The sequence below is a fragment of the Coregonus lavaretus genome (genome assembly GCF_964263955.1).
Source record: "Coregonus lavaretus genome assembly, chromosome: 25".
NCBI lineage: Eukaryota > Metazoa > Chordata > Actinopteri > Salmoniformes > Salmonidae > Coregonus > Coregonus lavaretus.
Window position 1 is genome coordinate 26,492,466 of NC_140012.1, and position 15,740 is coordinate 26,508,205.

At 43.3% G+C, this 15,740-nt stretch overlaps 3 protein-coding genes across 3 annotated transcripts in view; 1 reads left to right on the top strand and 2 right to left on the bottom strand.

Moving 5' to 3' along the window:
• Nucleotides 1-15,740, bottom strand: part of LOC311100351 (putative nuclease HARBI1) — a 1,214,110-nt gene that overhangs the window by 265,249 nt on the left and 933,121 nt on the right. Inside the window, exon 3 of the mRNA XM_084141247.1 lies at nt 2,842-2,905. Coding sequence (XP_083997373.1) covers nt 2,842-2,870 — 29 coding nt within the window. The 5' untranslated portion in view covers nt 2,871-2,905. The remainder of the gene's footprint in view (nt 1-2,841; nt 2,906-15,740) is intronic.
• On the top strand, nt 322-8,237 carry LOC311100346 (COP9 signalosome complex subunit 1). Its single transcript, XM_084141238.1, has 14 exons — nt 322-577; nt 1,721-1,813; nt 2,441-2,622; nt 2,800-2,967; nt 3,264-3,399; nt 3,649-3,726; nt 3,836-3,896; nt 4,166-4,251; nt 4,476-4,570; nt 4,692-4,797; nt 5,028-5,108; nt 6,363-6,500; nt 6,765-6,899; nt 7,524-8,237. Exons 1-14 carry the CDS (start codon nt 545-547, stop codon nt 7,596-7,598), a joined length of 1,467 nt encoding a protein of 488 aa, XP_083997364.1. The 5' UTR covers nt 322-544; the 3' UTR covers nt 7,599-8,237.
• LOC311100881 (galanin receptor 2a-like) lies at nt 13,568-14,878 on the bottom strand (the record flags this gene model as incomplete). The annotated part of the gene is made up of 1 exon (XM_084141876.1): nt 13,568-14,878. The coding sequence occupies one exon, from the start codon at nt 14,876-14,878 to the stop codon at nt 13,568-13,570; it is 1,311 nt and encodes a 436-aa protein (XP_083998002.1).

Below are 15,740 nucleotides of genomic sequence, written 5' to 3' on the forward strand. Positions count from 1 at the left end.
CTGAGTGGATACATTTTTGTAAATTATCCTCATCCCCCATGGCAATCAAACCCACAACCCTGGCGTTGCAAGCACCATGCTCTACCAACTGAGCCACACGCGACCATGTTGACCAGTTACTCAATTGGCTGCTCTAGCAATTAAAATAAATGTCTTCAGAAATGGAAGGCAGTCGGGAGGAGGCAAGATCAGGTGGGACCATTCTAGCCAATGAGAGGGCAGATACGAGAGTGATAACAGGCACAACTCCGATATAAAGTGTTTTTTTCTCAAAGTTGCGAAGATGTCACGCGTCCTACTTATATCAGTACACTCGTAACAACCTACACATTACGAAACTTCTATTCGATCAAATAAGCCTCACGTAGAAAGTAAGCCATTCATTTTTTGTTAACCAAATTCGACACTCATTGATCTCCATACAACAACTCCTCCCTTGGATCAGCGGGAAGAACGCCACCTGCTGGAGAAGACAGATTTTGGTGCCAGTTATTCCTCTCGCTTCGCTTCTTCCTCTCTGCTGCAGAACGTCAAACGGGGAAAGATGCCTTTACCCGTGCAAGTATTCAACTTTCAGGTCATTATTCATCGATTTTGATGCATGTTTACACAAAACCGGTGTCCTCGCGCTTAACTGGGAGCGTGGGTACTCCGATAAGCACGAAAGCCTCCTTGCATAAATCGAGTAGCTTGGGCCGTTAGCAGTCCTGGCAAGCTAACTAGCTAGGCTAACTTTAGCAAGTTCATATAGCTAACTCTACAACGTTATATTTCCATTCACTGTTATTCTATACCAACTAGCTAGATGTTAGAATGACAAATTTTTTTTAGAAAGGTGCTGTTGCACCCCAGGAAATGGTTTGCTGTTGGTCATTTATGGTTTCTTCAGGCACTTTGACAGTCATGTTAGCTAGTTAGTTTTCTGTTATTGTAGCTAGCTAACTAGTTGGCTGACTTGTTATCCAGCTAGTAGTAGTTTACCCATCCCTTTTTAAATTGTGCTAAGCAACACATATACATTGTGTCTCCAATGTAAATATCCAGTATGACATGAGCGATCTGTCCATTGTGGGAGTGTAGTGTATGTATGGCTATTCATTACCTTGTTAACCTGGTTGTAGACAGTCAGTATTCTCCATTGATTGTGCCACGCTGTTAAATGACACTTATCTACAGTATGTACAGGGAACTGCCAAAATAAAGATAACACTTGATAAAATGAGGGATACAAAGTATATTGAAAACAGGTGCATCCACAGGTGTGGTTCCTGAGTTAATTAATCAATTAACATACCATCATGTTAAGGGTCATGTATAAAAATGCCCAGTTGGCCGTTATTTTGGCTACCATCGCTAGAAGAAGAGATTCTCAGTGACTTTGAAAGAGGGGTCTCAAAGGAGCAAAGGTGGTTTAAAGGGGGTGTGTGTGTGTGTGTGTGTGTCAGTCACCTGATCTCAACTCAATTGAACACTTTTGGGAGGTTCTGGAGCGGCGCCTGAGACAGTTTTCCACGACCATCAACAAAACAACAAATGCTGGAATTTTTCGTGGAAAGATGGTGTCGCATCCCTCCGATAGAGTTCCAGACACTTGTAGCATCTATGCCAATGCATATTGAAGCTGTTCTGGCAGCTCGTGGTGGCCCAACACCCTATTAAGACACTTTATGTTGGTGTTTCTTTTATTTTGGCAGTTACCTGTATGTTCTCTCTTCTTCAGGGGGTTGTTGAGCCCATGCAGATAGATGCTGACCCACAGGAGGACCAGCAGAATGCACCAGATGTCAACTATGTGGTGGAAAACCCAACGCTGGTATGGTCTATCTATCCAGGATTTTCCCCCACTATCATTGGAAAGGCGGGTCTTGTTTCATGTAGACGGGACTCAAATACCACTACTGATATTTAAATGTTAAACTGAAACCAAATGAATCTATAGAAGGGGTATACCCCACAAGACATGCCACCAGAGGTGTCTTCACAACACCCAAGTGCAGAACAGACTATGGGAGGTGCACAGTACTACATAGAGCCATGACTACATGGAACTATTCCACATCAGGTAACTGATGCAAGCAGTAGAATCAGATTTAAAAAACAGATACAAATACACCTTATGGAACAGCAGGGACTGTGAAGAGACACACACACACAGGTACAGACACACATACGCACACAAACGCGAGCACTCTAGACACACATACATTGAAATAACGTATGGTGGTATTATACATTTTGTATTGTAGATATGTAGTGGTGTAATTCGTTTTATGTGTAATGTAAGTGCCATAATGTGTTTGGACCCCAGGAAGAGTAGCTGCTGCCTTTGCAGCAGCTAATGGGGATCCCTAATAAATACAAATGCAGACTATTTAGTGAAAAATCAACATTTTAGGCTATTGTCCCACTGAAGTGTGTGTGTGTCTTTGTCTCTCTCTAGGACCTGGAGCAGTATGCGTCCAGCTACAGTGGTCTGATGCGTATTGAGAGGCTGCAGTTCATAGCAGAGCACTGTCCCCAGCTCCGCGCAGAGGCCCTGAAAATGGCCCTGTCTTTCGTCCACAGGACCTTCAACGTAGACGTGTATGAGGAAATCCACCGCAAACTCACAGAGGCCACCAGGTAGGTGTAGCACAGCCCTAGCTTAGCCTAGTACATACCAGCATAGCACAGAGAAGGTACAGCAAAGTGGAGTGGTTACTACTAGAACGTAGTATGTAATTTTTAATTGTTTTGGAAAGTGCTTTTTGTCATTTTCGTTGAGTGTTTGATTGATTTGAGTTCTGTGTTTGTGTTCAGAGAGGTCCAGGGGGCTCCAGATGCTGTGGTGGAGGGCGGGGCAGTGGACCCCCCTCCTCTGGACACAGCATGGGCCGAGTCGACCAGGAAAAAGGCCCTGCTCAAACTGGAGAAATTGGACACTGACCTGAAGAACTACAAAGGCAACTCCATCAAAGAGAGCATCAGGTGGGTGGGAGAAACTACAGTTGTTAGCATCAAGTAGATAATAAACCGATTGGGTAAACCTCACCTCTGAGAGTGCTGCATCTATTTGCAAATCTTGATCACTTAGAAGTAATCACTGAGTAGTTGACTAGTAGTAGTAGTTTTTAATGTAAGGTCATTTGGAATGGAACATTCATTTGTAGATCAGTGATTCTGCGTAGTGCTTTGTTCAGGCCAAAGGGGGGGATCTGAATTTTCCTTTCTCGACCTCTGTGGTACTGGGCCGAACCCTCTCACTAATGTTTATTTCACCTCAGGAGGGGTCATGATGACCTTGGGGACCACTACTTGGACTGCGGTGACCTCAGCAACGCCCTTAAGTGCTACTCCCGAGCCCGAGACTACTGCACTAGCGCCAAGCATGTCATAAACATGTGTCTTAATGTCATCAAGGTATGTCATCATTAATCATAATGATAGTTAGTGGTCCTAGCTTTTTGGTCAATGCACTTAATCCTGATGTAAAGTCTGGAGGGCAGAAGGGTTATATTCCTCTCTCGTTCTCTCTCTCTGCCTCACTCGCTCTCAGCCTCTTGCTTTCTCTGTGATCTGATTAACTCCAGTGACTAGCACTAGAGGGCAGTCTTGACATTTGTGTCCTATAGAGTTTCTTAATGAATTTAGTGTGTTTTCATCTATTAGGTTAGCGTCTACCTCCAGAACTGGTCCCACGTCCTTAGTTATGTGAGCAAAGCTGAATCCACTCCAGAGATAGCAGAGGTAAGTCATGGGTTCCTCTGAGAGCGAGAACATAAGTGCTCTACTGTCTTCTAAAAAAAACACAGACGGGTTCTTCATTACTGAGGGAATATCTTTATTTTTGTTTCAGCAAAGAGGGGAGAGAGATTGCCAGAGTCAGTCAGTCCTCACCAAATTAAAATGTGCTGCAGGTAATTCACTCACTATCTTTGTTGTTCTACAAAGAGATGTACATACTGTAAGTGTTTTCACCTGTTGCTATCTAGAGGGTATAAAACTCACTAACAACAGATGCAGACACTCATGCTAATGTTTTGTTTCAATTAAAATTGATTCGTTTTAAACCCCCCTCTGCTTTGACTAGATTACAAAGTTATCTTCCCACACTCAGGTTCATTTGACCTCTCGTTCTTTCTCCTTGTTTCTCCTCCACATCTGTATATCTGTCTCTGTCACCCAGGGCTAGCTGAGCTGGCCTCCAGAAAGTACAAACAAGCAGCCAAGTGCTTCCTGCTGGCCTCCTTCGACCACTGTGACTTCGCTGAGGTTAGTGTGTCTGCCTGCCTGTCTGTGTAGTACTTTAAAGGTGAAGTCTGTGACTTCCCTGTGTTGTTCTGTGATAATTTGTTATTGTTTATCAACAATGGGGAAGGCAACAACAACTAGGACAAGGGTAATTGGACAATTGTAAAGACAATTGCTACTTGATAAATGCTCATAATTTGTTTTTCTGTTGGATGTACAAACCTCTATTGTGTGTATGTGTCCAGCTCCTGTCCCCCAGTAATGTAGCTGTGTACGGAGGGATGTGTGCCCTCGCCACCTTCGACAGACAGGAGCTACAGAAGAATATAATCTCAAGCAGGTGTGTGTGTGTGTGTGCAAATGCCTGTGTATCTGCTGTATAAATGGTGTGTGTGTTCATGTAACTAACGAGCTGTGTTACCATCCACCATCTTTGAATCATGTATTTTATGTCCTCCCAGCTCGTTTAAGTTATTCTTAGAGTTGGAACCTCAGGTCCGTGACATCATCTTTAAGTTCTATGAGTCAAAGTACGCTTCCTGTCTCAAAATGCTGGACGAGATCAAGGTGAGATTGATCTAATTAATTAATTATCTATGATTATCAATCGATACTAATGATTGCATTGATGTGAAAAACACAAAATGGGTAGCAAAAAAACTTGAAAACGGGAATTAAACAAAGTAAGAACCAAGTAACATGACTTCCTACGTTGAAAGCTATGATGTATTTTCATTATGTTGATAAAATATATTTGAAACCTGTCCTAAATGCAGACTGCTTCTCTTATTTCTCAGGATAACCTGCTGTTAGACATGTACCTGGCCCCCCACGTACGGACCCTCTACACACTGATCAGGAACAGAGCCCTTATACAGGTGAGACGGACAGGAAAGGACCGGTGGGACTGACAGGACAGGTGGGACTGGGGGACAGGAACACTTTTCCTCCAGTACTCCCATATAATACTGAACATCACCCTGGACATCCAAAGTATTCTGTTGTTTTCCTTATACACTCACAACTACGGATGGGTTTGATTAGTCAATTAAGGGCTCCCCCATTGACGTAAAAAAATAAATAGGCTATCGATGCGTCTGGGGGAAAGAATCGGATACAAAACTTTTCTCTCACTAACCATGTTACCATCCACAGTTTTTATGCGAGTAAAGTCATCATACCGTTCCAAAAAAAATTGCGACAGTTTCGGTACAATTTGTTCGTTCGACATGGTGGGATCTTTTTGTGTCGGTAAAATTAATTATGCGAGAAATGGGGGTGGAAACGCCTCTGCACAAATATTGATATAATAACCACCATATCAAAGTATGCGTATTCTAGAATATTCACATTAAAATCTGTCGCTAATTGGATGGAAATCTACTGTCGCTCTTCTAGCTCAGGCAGCAATCAATACTACATTTAGCTGAGGAATCTGAGGAAATGTGTCTGAATGACCCTGGGTCAAACCTCTACAGGGGATGGAACCCTATTCCCTCTATAGTGCACTACTTCTGACCGTAGCCCTGTTTGGGACGCAACCAGGGTTAACTGGACTAGCAGGTGAAGTATGGCACCTAAAATGGTTGTTCTGCTAATGTTATTTAATCTTATGCCCTAATATTAGACATTGTTCTTCTGCTTGACCTCTTGGTGTCCTTTTTCTCTTTTAGTGCAGTGGGATGCTTGTTGGAGGGTGTGAGTTACGCTGGTGTAATGTTATTTAGGTTGTAAATTAATAAATATATAATTAAAATAGTTTGGTTTGGGGATCATGAACATTCAGTCCCGTGTAGCTCAGTTGGTAGAGCATGGCGTTTGCAACGCCAGGGTTGTGGGTTCGATTCCCACGGGGGACCAGTATGAAAATGTATGCACTCACTAACTGTAAGTCGCTCTGGATAAGAGCGTCTGCTAAATGACTAAAATGTAATTCAGAGCAGGTTTTCTCTCCCCGGCTCCCAAGGCCAGTATTAGTGTGTGTGTTTTGCAGCAAGGTCTGCTGTAATGTACACTGTTGTGTTTTTCTTTTGTGTGGTGTGGGCTAAGGGCATGCATGTGTGTGCACTACCTCAATCTCTACTTTTCATTCAGATGTATGACTAAGATGTTAACGTGTATATGTGTTGCAGTACTTCAGCCCGTACGTGTCTGCAGACATGACTAAGATGGCCCAGGCCTTCAACACCACAGTGTTAGCTCTGGAGGATGAACTCACCCAGCTCATACTGGAGGGACTTATCAACGCACGCATAGACTCCCACAGCAAGGTAACACACCCACACTCAAGAGTCAAGTCACATATAAACCCCACCCCATCTCTCTCACTCGCTCGCGCACACACACACACACTAGATGAGCTCAGATCACTCGTTATAATCTTATAATGCAGCACGGAATGTTGATTTGACAGTGACCCAAATGGTTTGCCACAGCGCTCTTATCCTCAGCCTGTCTCTCTCCTCCCTTCTCTCGTTGAGATGCCAAGCACATTTATGTACAAACAGACTATGAAATACTATCTCTCATCTCAGATCCTGTATGCGCGGGACGTGGACCAGCGGAGCCACACGTTTGAGAAGTCTATCCACATGGGCAAGGAGTTCCAGAGGCGAGCCAAAGCCATGATCCTACGAGCTGCCGTGCTGCGCAACCAGATACATGTCAAGGTACCACTGCGCACGGGGTCTCCCAGGGGTTTTCTGGCTGCTTTCTCTTTACTCATCTATCTCGATTTTTTTGCCTTTTCCCTCTAGGATATGGACATCTCTCAGAAATGCTATTTCTTTCTTTTGACATCCATGCCTCAATCAGCCTTCAATCAGTGCCGCCATCTAATCATCTCTTATTTCTGTCTCTCTCTTTCCCTTTACCCATATCCACTTTGTCTTCCTTTCATTCTCTCTCTCGTTGACCTCTGGTCCACCCGTCCTCTCTCCAGGCCCGTCCTCCCCCTCTCCTCCTCATCTCTGTTCCTCTCAGCCACTGCTCATTTCCACACATCATGGGATCTGAAATAAGACCTTAGATTCAGAGGAAGAATATATGTCGTGTGTCCCTCTCTCCCCAGTCTATGCCATGATCTTACAGTACCAGAGACTAGTTGCAAACTCAACACTTTTTATACTGTATGCTTTGTACATTTTCCTTTTGATACATATACTGTATGTTCTTACGAATGCAGGATGATAATTAAGATCTGTTTCCTTCCATCTTTGCTTATAGAGGATGTCAACCACTCAACCTTATTTTTCTCTCTCCATTTCCCCCTTTTCCCCTCCCTCTCTCTCCAGTCTCCTCCCAGGGAGGGCAGCCAAGGTGAACTCAACTCTGCCAACAGCCAATCACGAATGAGCACCAACATGTGAACATTTCCATGAGACCTCTCTTACAGGAAGTTACCATGTCGGGGGGGTTCCGCCAGGGGGACCTAGCACCCCTCCAATCTGAGGATCCCCCTCCTCCTTCTGACTCAGTGCTGCATCTTGCCTGCTGAAAGAAAAATACAGAGACGTCAACTTCAATAGACTGTGTCTCAAATTGCACCCCTATTCACTATATAGTGCACCATGTTTGACCAGGGCCTATAGAGCTCTGGTCAACCGTAGTGCCGTTTTGGATGCAGCCTAGGACTCTGTTCATGTGGGAAGTGAACAGTGGTAGTCTGTGTAAACTGAAGACACTTGATGAGCAACCTGAGTGTGTTAATGTTGTAGTGGAGAGGCTGTGAGTGTGTAGAGTTGAGTGGCACTCAGTCGCTTCACAGTACTGTCCTCTTTTTCCTTTGTATAAGATGTACTTTTCTCTTTCATTCTTTCTTTCTCATGATGATTGACTTTGAATGCATCCACTGAGAAATAAACAGAACACACACTTCAGAACCAATGTCCACAAGATCTGATTTTAAAATAAATGTGTATGATAATCAGAAGCGTGGTCAGGACATTTTGTCTTCTCACAATATACCTTTGTTTACCAATTGCGCAATAAACCGATTTCACACACCCCTCCTTAACGTATTTTTTAGGAAGATTGCATTGAATTTCAATGTTATGCGATTTTATTTATTCTTGTACAAAGTAATTGGAAATAGATCAAGTCAAGAGGGACGGTACAGTAAGCAGAGGGTGAGGATGAGGAAACAAGTTTCATTTATTTTTCTCTTTGTGGTGTCATCTGATTCCTGCTTCTCCCACATCAAAACCTCACATACAAAATCACTGATCTCTGACAACTGATAGCGTGCACTTGTTTTAATTATTCGAATGGATGAGGGGGAAGAGCTACTGGGGATACAACTTTACTCACTGAGAAAATTAGTATTCGTGTATTAGATCCAATTATTTCGTAAACATCGTTCATCGCTATTGATCTGTAACAACAGGTTTATTTGTATAGCCTGGCTGAAGCGACCCACGTGGTACACAGCGAGGGGAGAGCTGTGCCCCACTGGTATACAGAATTCAAAATAGATGGGAAACGATTAGTTGGACTTGTTGGAAAATGACCACGGTTACCTTTAAAATACTGAATGCAGCGTCTGTGAAAGCGGTTGTATGTGTGGGGGAGGTTTTTCTGTCTGTACTCACTCTCTGGTCTTTCTCAAACCCTCCCGTCTCTTGTGCCTCTTCGCCCATCTTTCCTCTATATTTGTCGGTCTTCTAGTCACTCCCTCTACCTTTCCGTCTGTTAACCTCTTAAGGATCGGACCCTTTTTTTCCATTTTCGCCTAACATGACATACCCAAATCTAACTGCCTGTAGCTCAGGACCTGAAGCAAGGATATGCATATTCTTGATACCATTTGAAAGGAAACACTGACGTTTGTGGAAATGTGAAATTAATGTAGGAGAATATAACACATTAGATCTGGTAAAATATTGATCCAGTGAAGCATTGCAATACTGGACTATTTTGTATAAAGTCTGCCCAAATGTGCCGAATTGGTCAATTGATACATTTTCAAGTACATAACTATAGAGAACATACCGCCCCTGTATTACCATATCATTTTTGTAAGTTTACACACTCCCAGGAATGTCATGATGGATCATTAGCTTATACACTAACTTTCACACATCTAGATGGCCGGGCGGTGTGGGTGTGGAGCCAGAGACAGCAGGGGTTCAAACTGTAGAACCTAGTTCCTACATTTGAATATAAAAATGGATTTTATCAAAGAAAACTATGCTACATTTGATCTCTGGGACCCTTAGGATGACAAATCAGAGCAAGATTACTGAATGTAAGTACATTATTTACCTTCAGAGGTGACTATCAAACCAGTTGCCGTGATACGTTTTTTTTGTTGTGCACTCTCCTCAAACAATAGCATGGTATTTTTTCACTGTAATAGCTACTGTAAATTGGACAGTGCAGTTAGATTGACAAGAATGTAAGCTTTCTGCCCATATAAGACATGTCTATGTCCTGGAAAGTTTGCTGTTACTTACAACAGTCATGCTAATCACATTAGCGCACGTTAGCTCAACTGTCCCGTATATATGTTTCTTCCACAAATGACTGCAGAGTCATAAAACATCTAGCGGACTGAGGTATTGACCTGTCCAGAACGACCACTGACCCATAAAATGTTTAGAAACGCTACTTTATGCTTCTTTCCTCCCAGGACTTTATTGTATTGATTTGTTTGGGATATGTCATTTTCTTTCCAAACCACAGACCCTTTCGCTTGGTCAGGTCCATATTAATGTCCATCTTCAGAAATTGATCATAATCATGGTTTAATTTAAGGACAACTCCTTCCACAAGGGAGAGGTCTAAAGATTAATGTGGTTGTCAGAATCCTTTATTTGTATTTTTTTATTTAACCTTTATTTATCCAGGAAGTCCCATTAAGGTCAGAACACATTTTAATAGCGGTACCTCTAGGGATTAGTCATCACTTAAACTGCATTCAGAAAGTATTCACACCCCTTTACCTTTTCCACATTTTGTTTTGTTACAGCCTGAATTTAAAATGGATTAAATTGAGATTGTGTCACTGGCCTACACACCCTATAATGTCAAAGTGGTATTATGTTTTTAGAATATTTTACAAATTAATAGAAAATGAAAAGTTGAAATTTCTTGAGTCAATAAGTATTCAACCCCTTCGTTATGGCAAGCCTAAATAAGTTAAGGAGTATGAATTTTCACATGGACTCACTCTGTGCAACAAGATTTTTGAATGACTACCTCATCTCTGTACCCCACACATTCTTTTATTTATTTAACTAGGCAAGTCAGTTAAGAACAAATTCTTATTTACAATGACGGCCTACCCCAGCCAAACCCAGGCCAATTGTGCGCCGCCCTAAGAGACTCCCAATCACGGCCGGTTGTGATACAATCTGGAATTGAACCAGAGTATCTGTAGTGACGCCTCAAGCACTGAGATGCAGTGCCTTAGACCGCTTCACCACCCGGTTTCAAACAGCACAATTATCTGTAAGGTCCCTCAGTAGAGCAGTGAATTTCAACCCCAAAGACCAGGGAGGTTTTCCAATGCTTTGCAAAGAACTGGTAGATGGGTAAAATAAATTTTTAAAACTGCCATTGAATATCCCTTTGAGCATGGTGAAGTTATTAATTACACTTTGTATCAATACACACAGTCACTACTCAGATACAGGCGTCCTTCCTAACTCAGTTGCCGGAGAGGAAGGAAACCGCTCAGAGAAACCACTCAAATCCAACACATCACTAAGCACCACTCTTCATATTCTCAAGTATGGTGGTGGCTGCATCATGTTATGGGTATGCTTGTCATCGGCAAGGACTAGGGAGTTTTATAGGGTAAAAAGAAACGGAATACAACTATAAGCACAGGCAAAATCCTAGAGGAAACCTAGTTCAGTCTTCTTTCTAACAGACACTGGGAGATAAATTAACCTTTCAGCAGGAAATATATTTTGCTAATTTATTCATTTATAAATTTAGCTAACATTAGAAAGTTAATCCAGAGATTCTTACCTTTGCCTCGGTTCGGCAGTCTTGTCCAGTTCATCATGACATTTGTAGTTCTTTTGATAGCCACATTAGCAGCTAATTAGAATTTCATTTTTGGGGGGTAAATACAGGTGAATATATTGATAAAAGTAACCTTATCCTAGAGAGATTTACACTGTTATCAAAACAGCACGCCAGGATAAGCCTACACGAAACACAGCCCTTATTTGAAGTGTTTCTGAAATCTCCTATGGGAAAAATGAATGGAACCATTTCCTTGTTTGACTGCTAGGTTTTATGGGTATTATGACTCATACTGTGGTACTCTATAGCCTACATCAGCGTTTCCCGAACTTGGGACCCCAAGGGGTGCACGTTTTGGGTTTTGCCCTAACACTACACAGCACATTCAAATGATCAAAACTTGATGATTAGTTGATTATTTGAATGAGCTGTGTAGTGCTAGGGCAAAAAACAAAACGTGCACCCCTTGGGGTCCCGAGGACCAAGTTTGGGAAACCCTGGCCTACATGATAAGATTATTATTATGGACAAAGGAGCGAGATTATTTTATTATTTGTCAAATGGCAGCCAAGCATCGATTATCATGTCCCCAGAATAAGACCCTCGATATTTATTGGAAAGGAGCATCAACCTCATCACCTTGCACTTTCACCACCCTGTGAAGTTCATCATAAATTGCATCTGTAGCCTAATAAACTGCATGGTTTCCCGAGTCGTAGTGGGAGGACCACACAACATGTCATCGCATGACTCCAAGTTTACTTCGATATTATGGTAATAATATCAATATTTGTGCATAAAAGCGTTTCCACCGACATTTCTCGCATAATTCATTTTACCGACACATAAAGATCCTACCTTGTCTAGCGTATTTTCTTTTGTCAACATTGGTAAAGTTTTCCGATTTTTTAAAATATGAATCAAATTTTCTAAGAAACGCTGGTATATCTCACATGCACTGAAAGACCCACTTGGCTAAACTATCTTGCAGTGGTCCAAGCCTTACAGAAACACCGAGGCAGAGAAGCTTGAAGGGTTGTGAGAGTCCTTGAAGGAAGGCTTTGTTAATGTAATCTGAGCTCCCTTCTCTCTCTGATGTCTCTGTCAAATCCATTACAGACAAACAGTAATTCACAAGAGGTTGGAGGCACCTTAATGCGGCGGTGTGTATCCGTCTACCTTCAAAGAACCCAAATGGCTTAAGTAAAACTTTTACAATATATCCAGGGATCTTCCATGCTGTGTGGAGAGAAATCAGGCCTCAGTAACTGCAGATGGCAGGAGATTGATTTTTGTGCCAGGGCTCCTCTATTTATGCGTCAGCATGATTGGTGGTGGGCAGCGGTAGGTGACCACATATCAGGGCTCGAGCAGTCTCAGCAGTACCATTTAAAATCTGGAAATCAGGCTCCGTGTCCCGGCCACCAGCGGGGCCCCATCCCACCCTGCGAAGGAGCCAACTCAACTCATAATGGTGCCAGTCAACAGGGAGCGATCCGTCTGCCAAAAGACATGCGTCACAGCCTTGCCAGAGAAATGATGAATGGAGATATCCATCCAGACCATCTACCGCCCATTATGGAGGCAATTTAAATCGACATGGAATAATAACTAGGCATATAAAATATGATGGTCTTACAATTGTCTAATTAAACAATTATTAGAAGCAATTTGAATGGACTTGGACGAATAACTACAGAATTATAGTCATACAATGTAGCCTTATAATTGAACTCATGCTTAATGGTTTTATAATTGACAAGATTTAAGTTTTGGATACAGCTCATTTCGTTGACTTCGAATTGAATGTTGATGGATGAGTTCTACTTCATAGGACTTGAGGGTAAATTAGATATATTAGAGTATTTAAACAGGGAGTGGGCTATACATTGTACACATGATTTATTTTGAATCATGATAAAGACAACTAGCCTATTATCCACAATTTAATGAGATGCACATTATTTTGTACACATGAAAACAACATCAAATAGCCTGTTTGAAATTGGATTCAGTGAAGCCAAGTCCCAAAAGATCATTAGGTATAAGACCTCATGCTCATCATTTACATGGACCGTTTGATTCTTCAACAATCCTGGAATCATGGGCCGTTTTTAAAGCGGCAACACACTCCATAATACAAACACCACACTTCATAATGAAAAGGGCAACACTCTAATCTGTTCCTTGCAGTTATGGCAAATATCTCCATTTGCTTTGGAGGTTGCGTTGAAAAATGGACAGATTTTCACAGAATATCTCATTTTGAACTGTAGGATGAACGCTTTCCAGTCCATTGGATACATAACTATGACCTTCACCCTGTAACCAGGTAGGCCTACATTTGATTTGTCTCTGTCAATCAGTCGAAAACAGTCTCACACACTGCCACAGAGGACAGGCTCTTGCTCTTGGTTAGTTTGTCGCCTAGATTGGCGTACTTGCTCGATGCGCGCATCTCCGCGCTGCGCTTCTCCGATTGCGCTCTGCTATAGGGCACGACTTTGGGCACTGAGGTGCTGCCCATAGCCATGGTGGACTGCTGTGGCGACAGACTGAACACTGACGACAGTTTCTGTCGGTAGCTTTTCCTGAACCGTTTCGCAGACCTGTGCAAGTTCCCCACGAAACAATAACAGAGCGGGTTGAGAGCGGAGTTGGTCAGACCCAGCCATAGCGCAAAGGGTCTCCCTTGTAGAATCCACTCGTGGTTGACATGGTTCACATCATCCTCTTTCTCTAAAGATGCAGTCATGTTCAAGTCTAACCATATGTCCACTACATACAGAGGTAGCCAGGACAGGGTGAAAAGCACAACTAGCGACAGCACCATCTTGGCGATCCTTTTACGCACTTTGAGACGGGACAGTGATAGCTTAACGCCAAATGTATTTGAATCTTGCGTCCGTTTGTCATCGGTGCCCCACAGCTTCCAGCCGGTCAGCACGCTTATAACCAGGTTAAACAACACGGGGAAGCCGTAGAGAGAGCAGAAGAGCAGGAAGCTATATCTCTGTTTCAGTTTGACTTCGTTCCAGCTCTCCACGCACACAGTAACGGTGACGTCCAGCAGCGACAGAGTCTGGGTGGTGTTCATGAAGAGGAGCGGTATGCACAGCCCCGACGACACGCTCCACACCACACAGATCATAAACAGTATCCGACGCCCGGTAAAAAAGAACCGGGCGTGGAGAGGATTGTGCACGCTGTAGTAGCGGTTCAAACTGATCACAGCCAGGCTCAGGACGCTCGCAGACACCGATACCGCCTGAACGAACGGCACAGTGCGGCACAGAAACTCCCCGAACACCCAGGCGTTGTAGACCTGGTGTCCCAGGTTAACTGGCATGCACACACACACCACCATCATGTCACACACCGCCAAGTTGACCAGCAGTCTGCGGGTCGCCGACACCCCCGCCAGACCGGTCCTCTTTCGGGTGAGGACCAGGAGAGCCATAATGTTCCCTCCGCATCCCGTGAGGAAGGACAGGGAGTACATAACCACCAACACGATGGTGCTCGGTTCGTGTCCCGAAAATAAGAACAAGTCCGGTAAGGGGTTGGTATCCTCCTGTAAACTGCAGTTATTGTGCTCATGTTGAGGTCCCAAACGTGAAAGATTCGTTGAAAATAAATGTCCAAAATTGGAGTAAAAATTCGTTAGATTCATCTCCCGCTTGTTCTCACATCGTTTGCGCTGTGTGTAGTGTCCAATTCAGACGCGCACACAGGTGAGACCCAAAGACATGGGCTGCGCGCCGCCCCTGTTTCAGTGGTGAGATGAGGATTTCACCCATACATCTAGAGTTAGTTGTCGCCTTGCCGAAAGAGATCATAATAATCCAATACTCAGTGCGTTTAACTGAAAAACAGTATATACATTTCGCCACTGAAGTGCGGTCCTGTTCAATATAACTCGGCTGGAGCGCGCGCGGTATGTTCACTCCGACCATGGACAATGCAATATTTCTCAGTGTGACTAGAGGAAGCAGGACCTGCGCTCTCGCGCGCTCGCACTCAGACCTGGCCTCCTCTCTGTCCTCGTTCCCTCTCCTACATCTGACAGGAATGGATAGATGACAGCTAACTCTTTTGACCTTACTTAAGCTACTGAATCTGATCAGTGAAGGGAAAGTGAATGGAAGAGGACAGATGGGAGGTAGAACGTTTTTGGAATGGAACGCAGACAGAAATTAATATCACCCTCACTCCAAATGAAGGGATGGGGTTGCATATCTCTCTCTCTCTCTCTCTCTCTCTCTCTCTCTCTCTCTCTCTCTCTCTCTCTCTCTCTCTCTCTCTCTCTCTCTCTCTCTCTCTCTCTCTCTCTCTCTCTCTCTCTCTCTCTCTCGCTCTCCCTCTCTCTCTCGCTCTCTCTCTGACCTGTAAAAATAAAAATATATTTTTTAAACTTTTTTTTTCACGAAGTAGTGCACTGGGCCTTTAATAGTCCTGTATTAGCATACCAATGTAGCCATTTGCAGCACCAGCCTGGGCAAAAACTACTTCCTGGGGCTATGGTTGTGCATAGC

Excerpts from the sequence above, each read along its gene's own strand:
- LOC311100346 (XM_084141238.1), top strand. The coding sequence starts at position 545 with ATGCCTTTACCCGTGCAAGTATTCAACTTTCAG. Across the intron at positions 2,968-3,263 it reads TCCATCAAAGAGAGCATCAG|GAGGGGTCATGATGACCTTG; the intron begins GTGGGTGGGAGA and ends ATTTCACCTCAG. Across the intron at positions 6,900-7,523 it reads GCAACCAGATACATGTCAAG|TCTCCTCCCAGGGAGGGCAG; the intron begins GTACCACTGCGC and ends CTCTCTCTCCAG.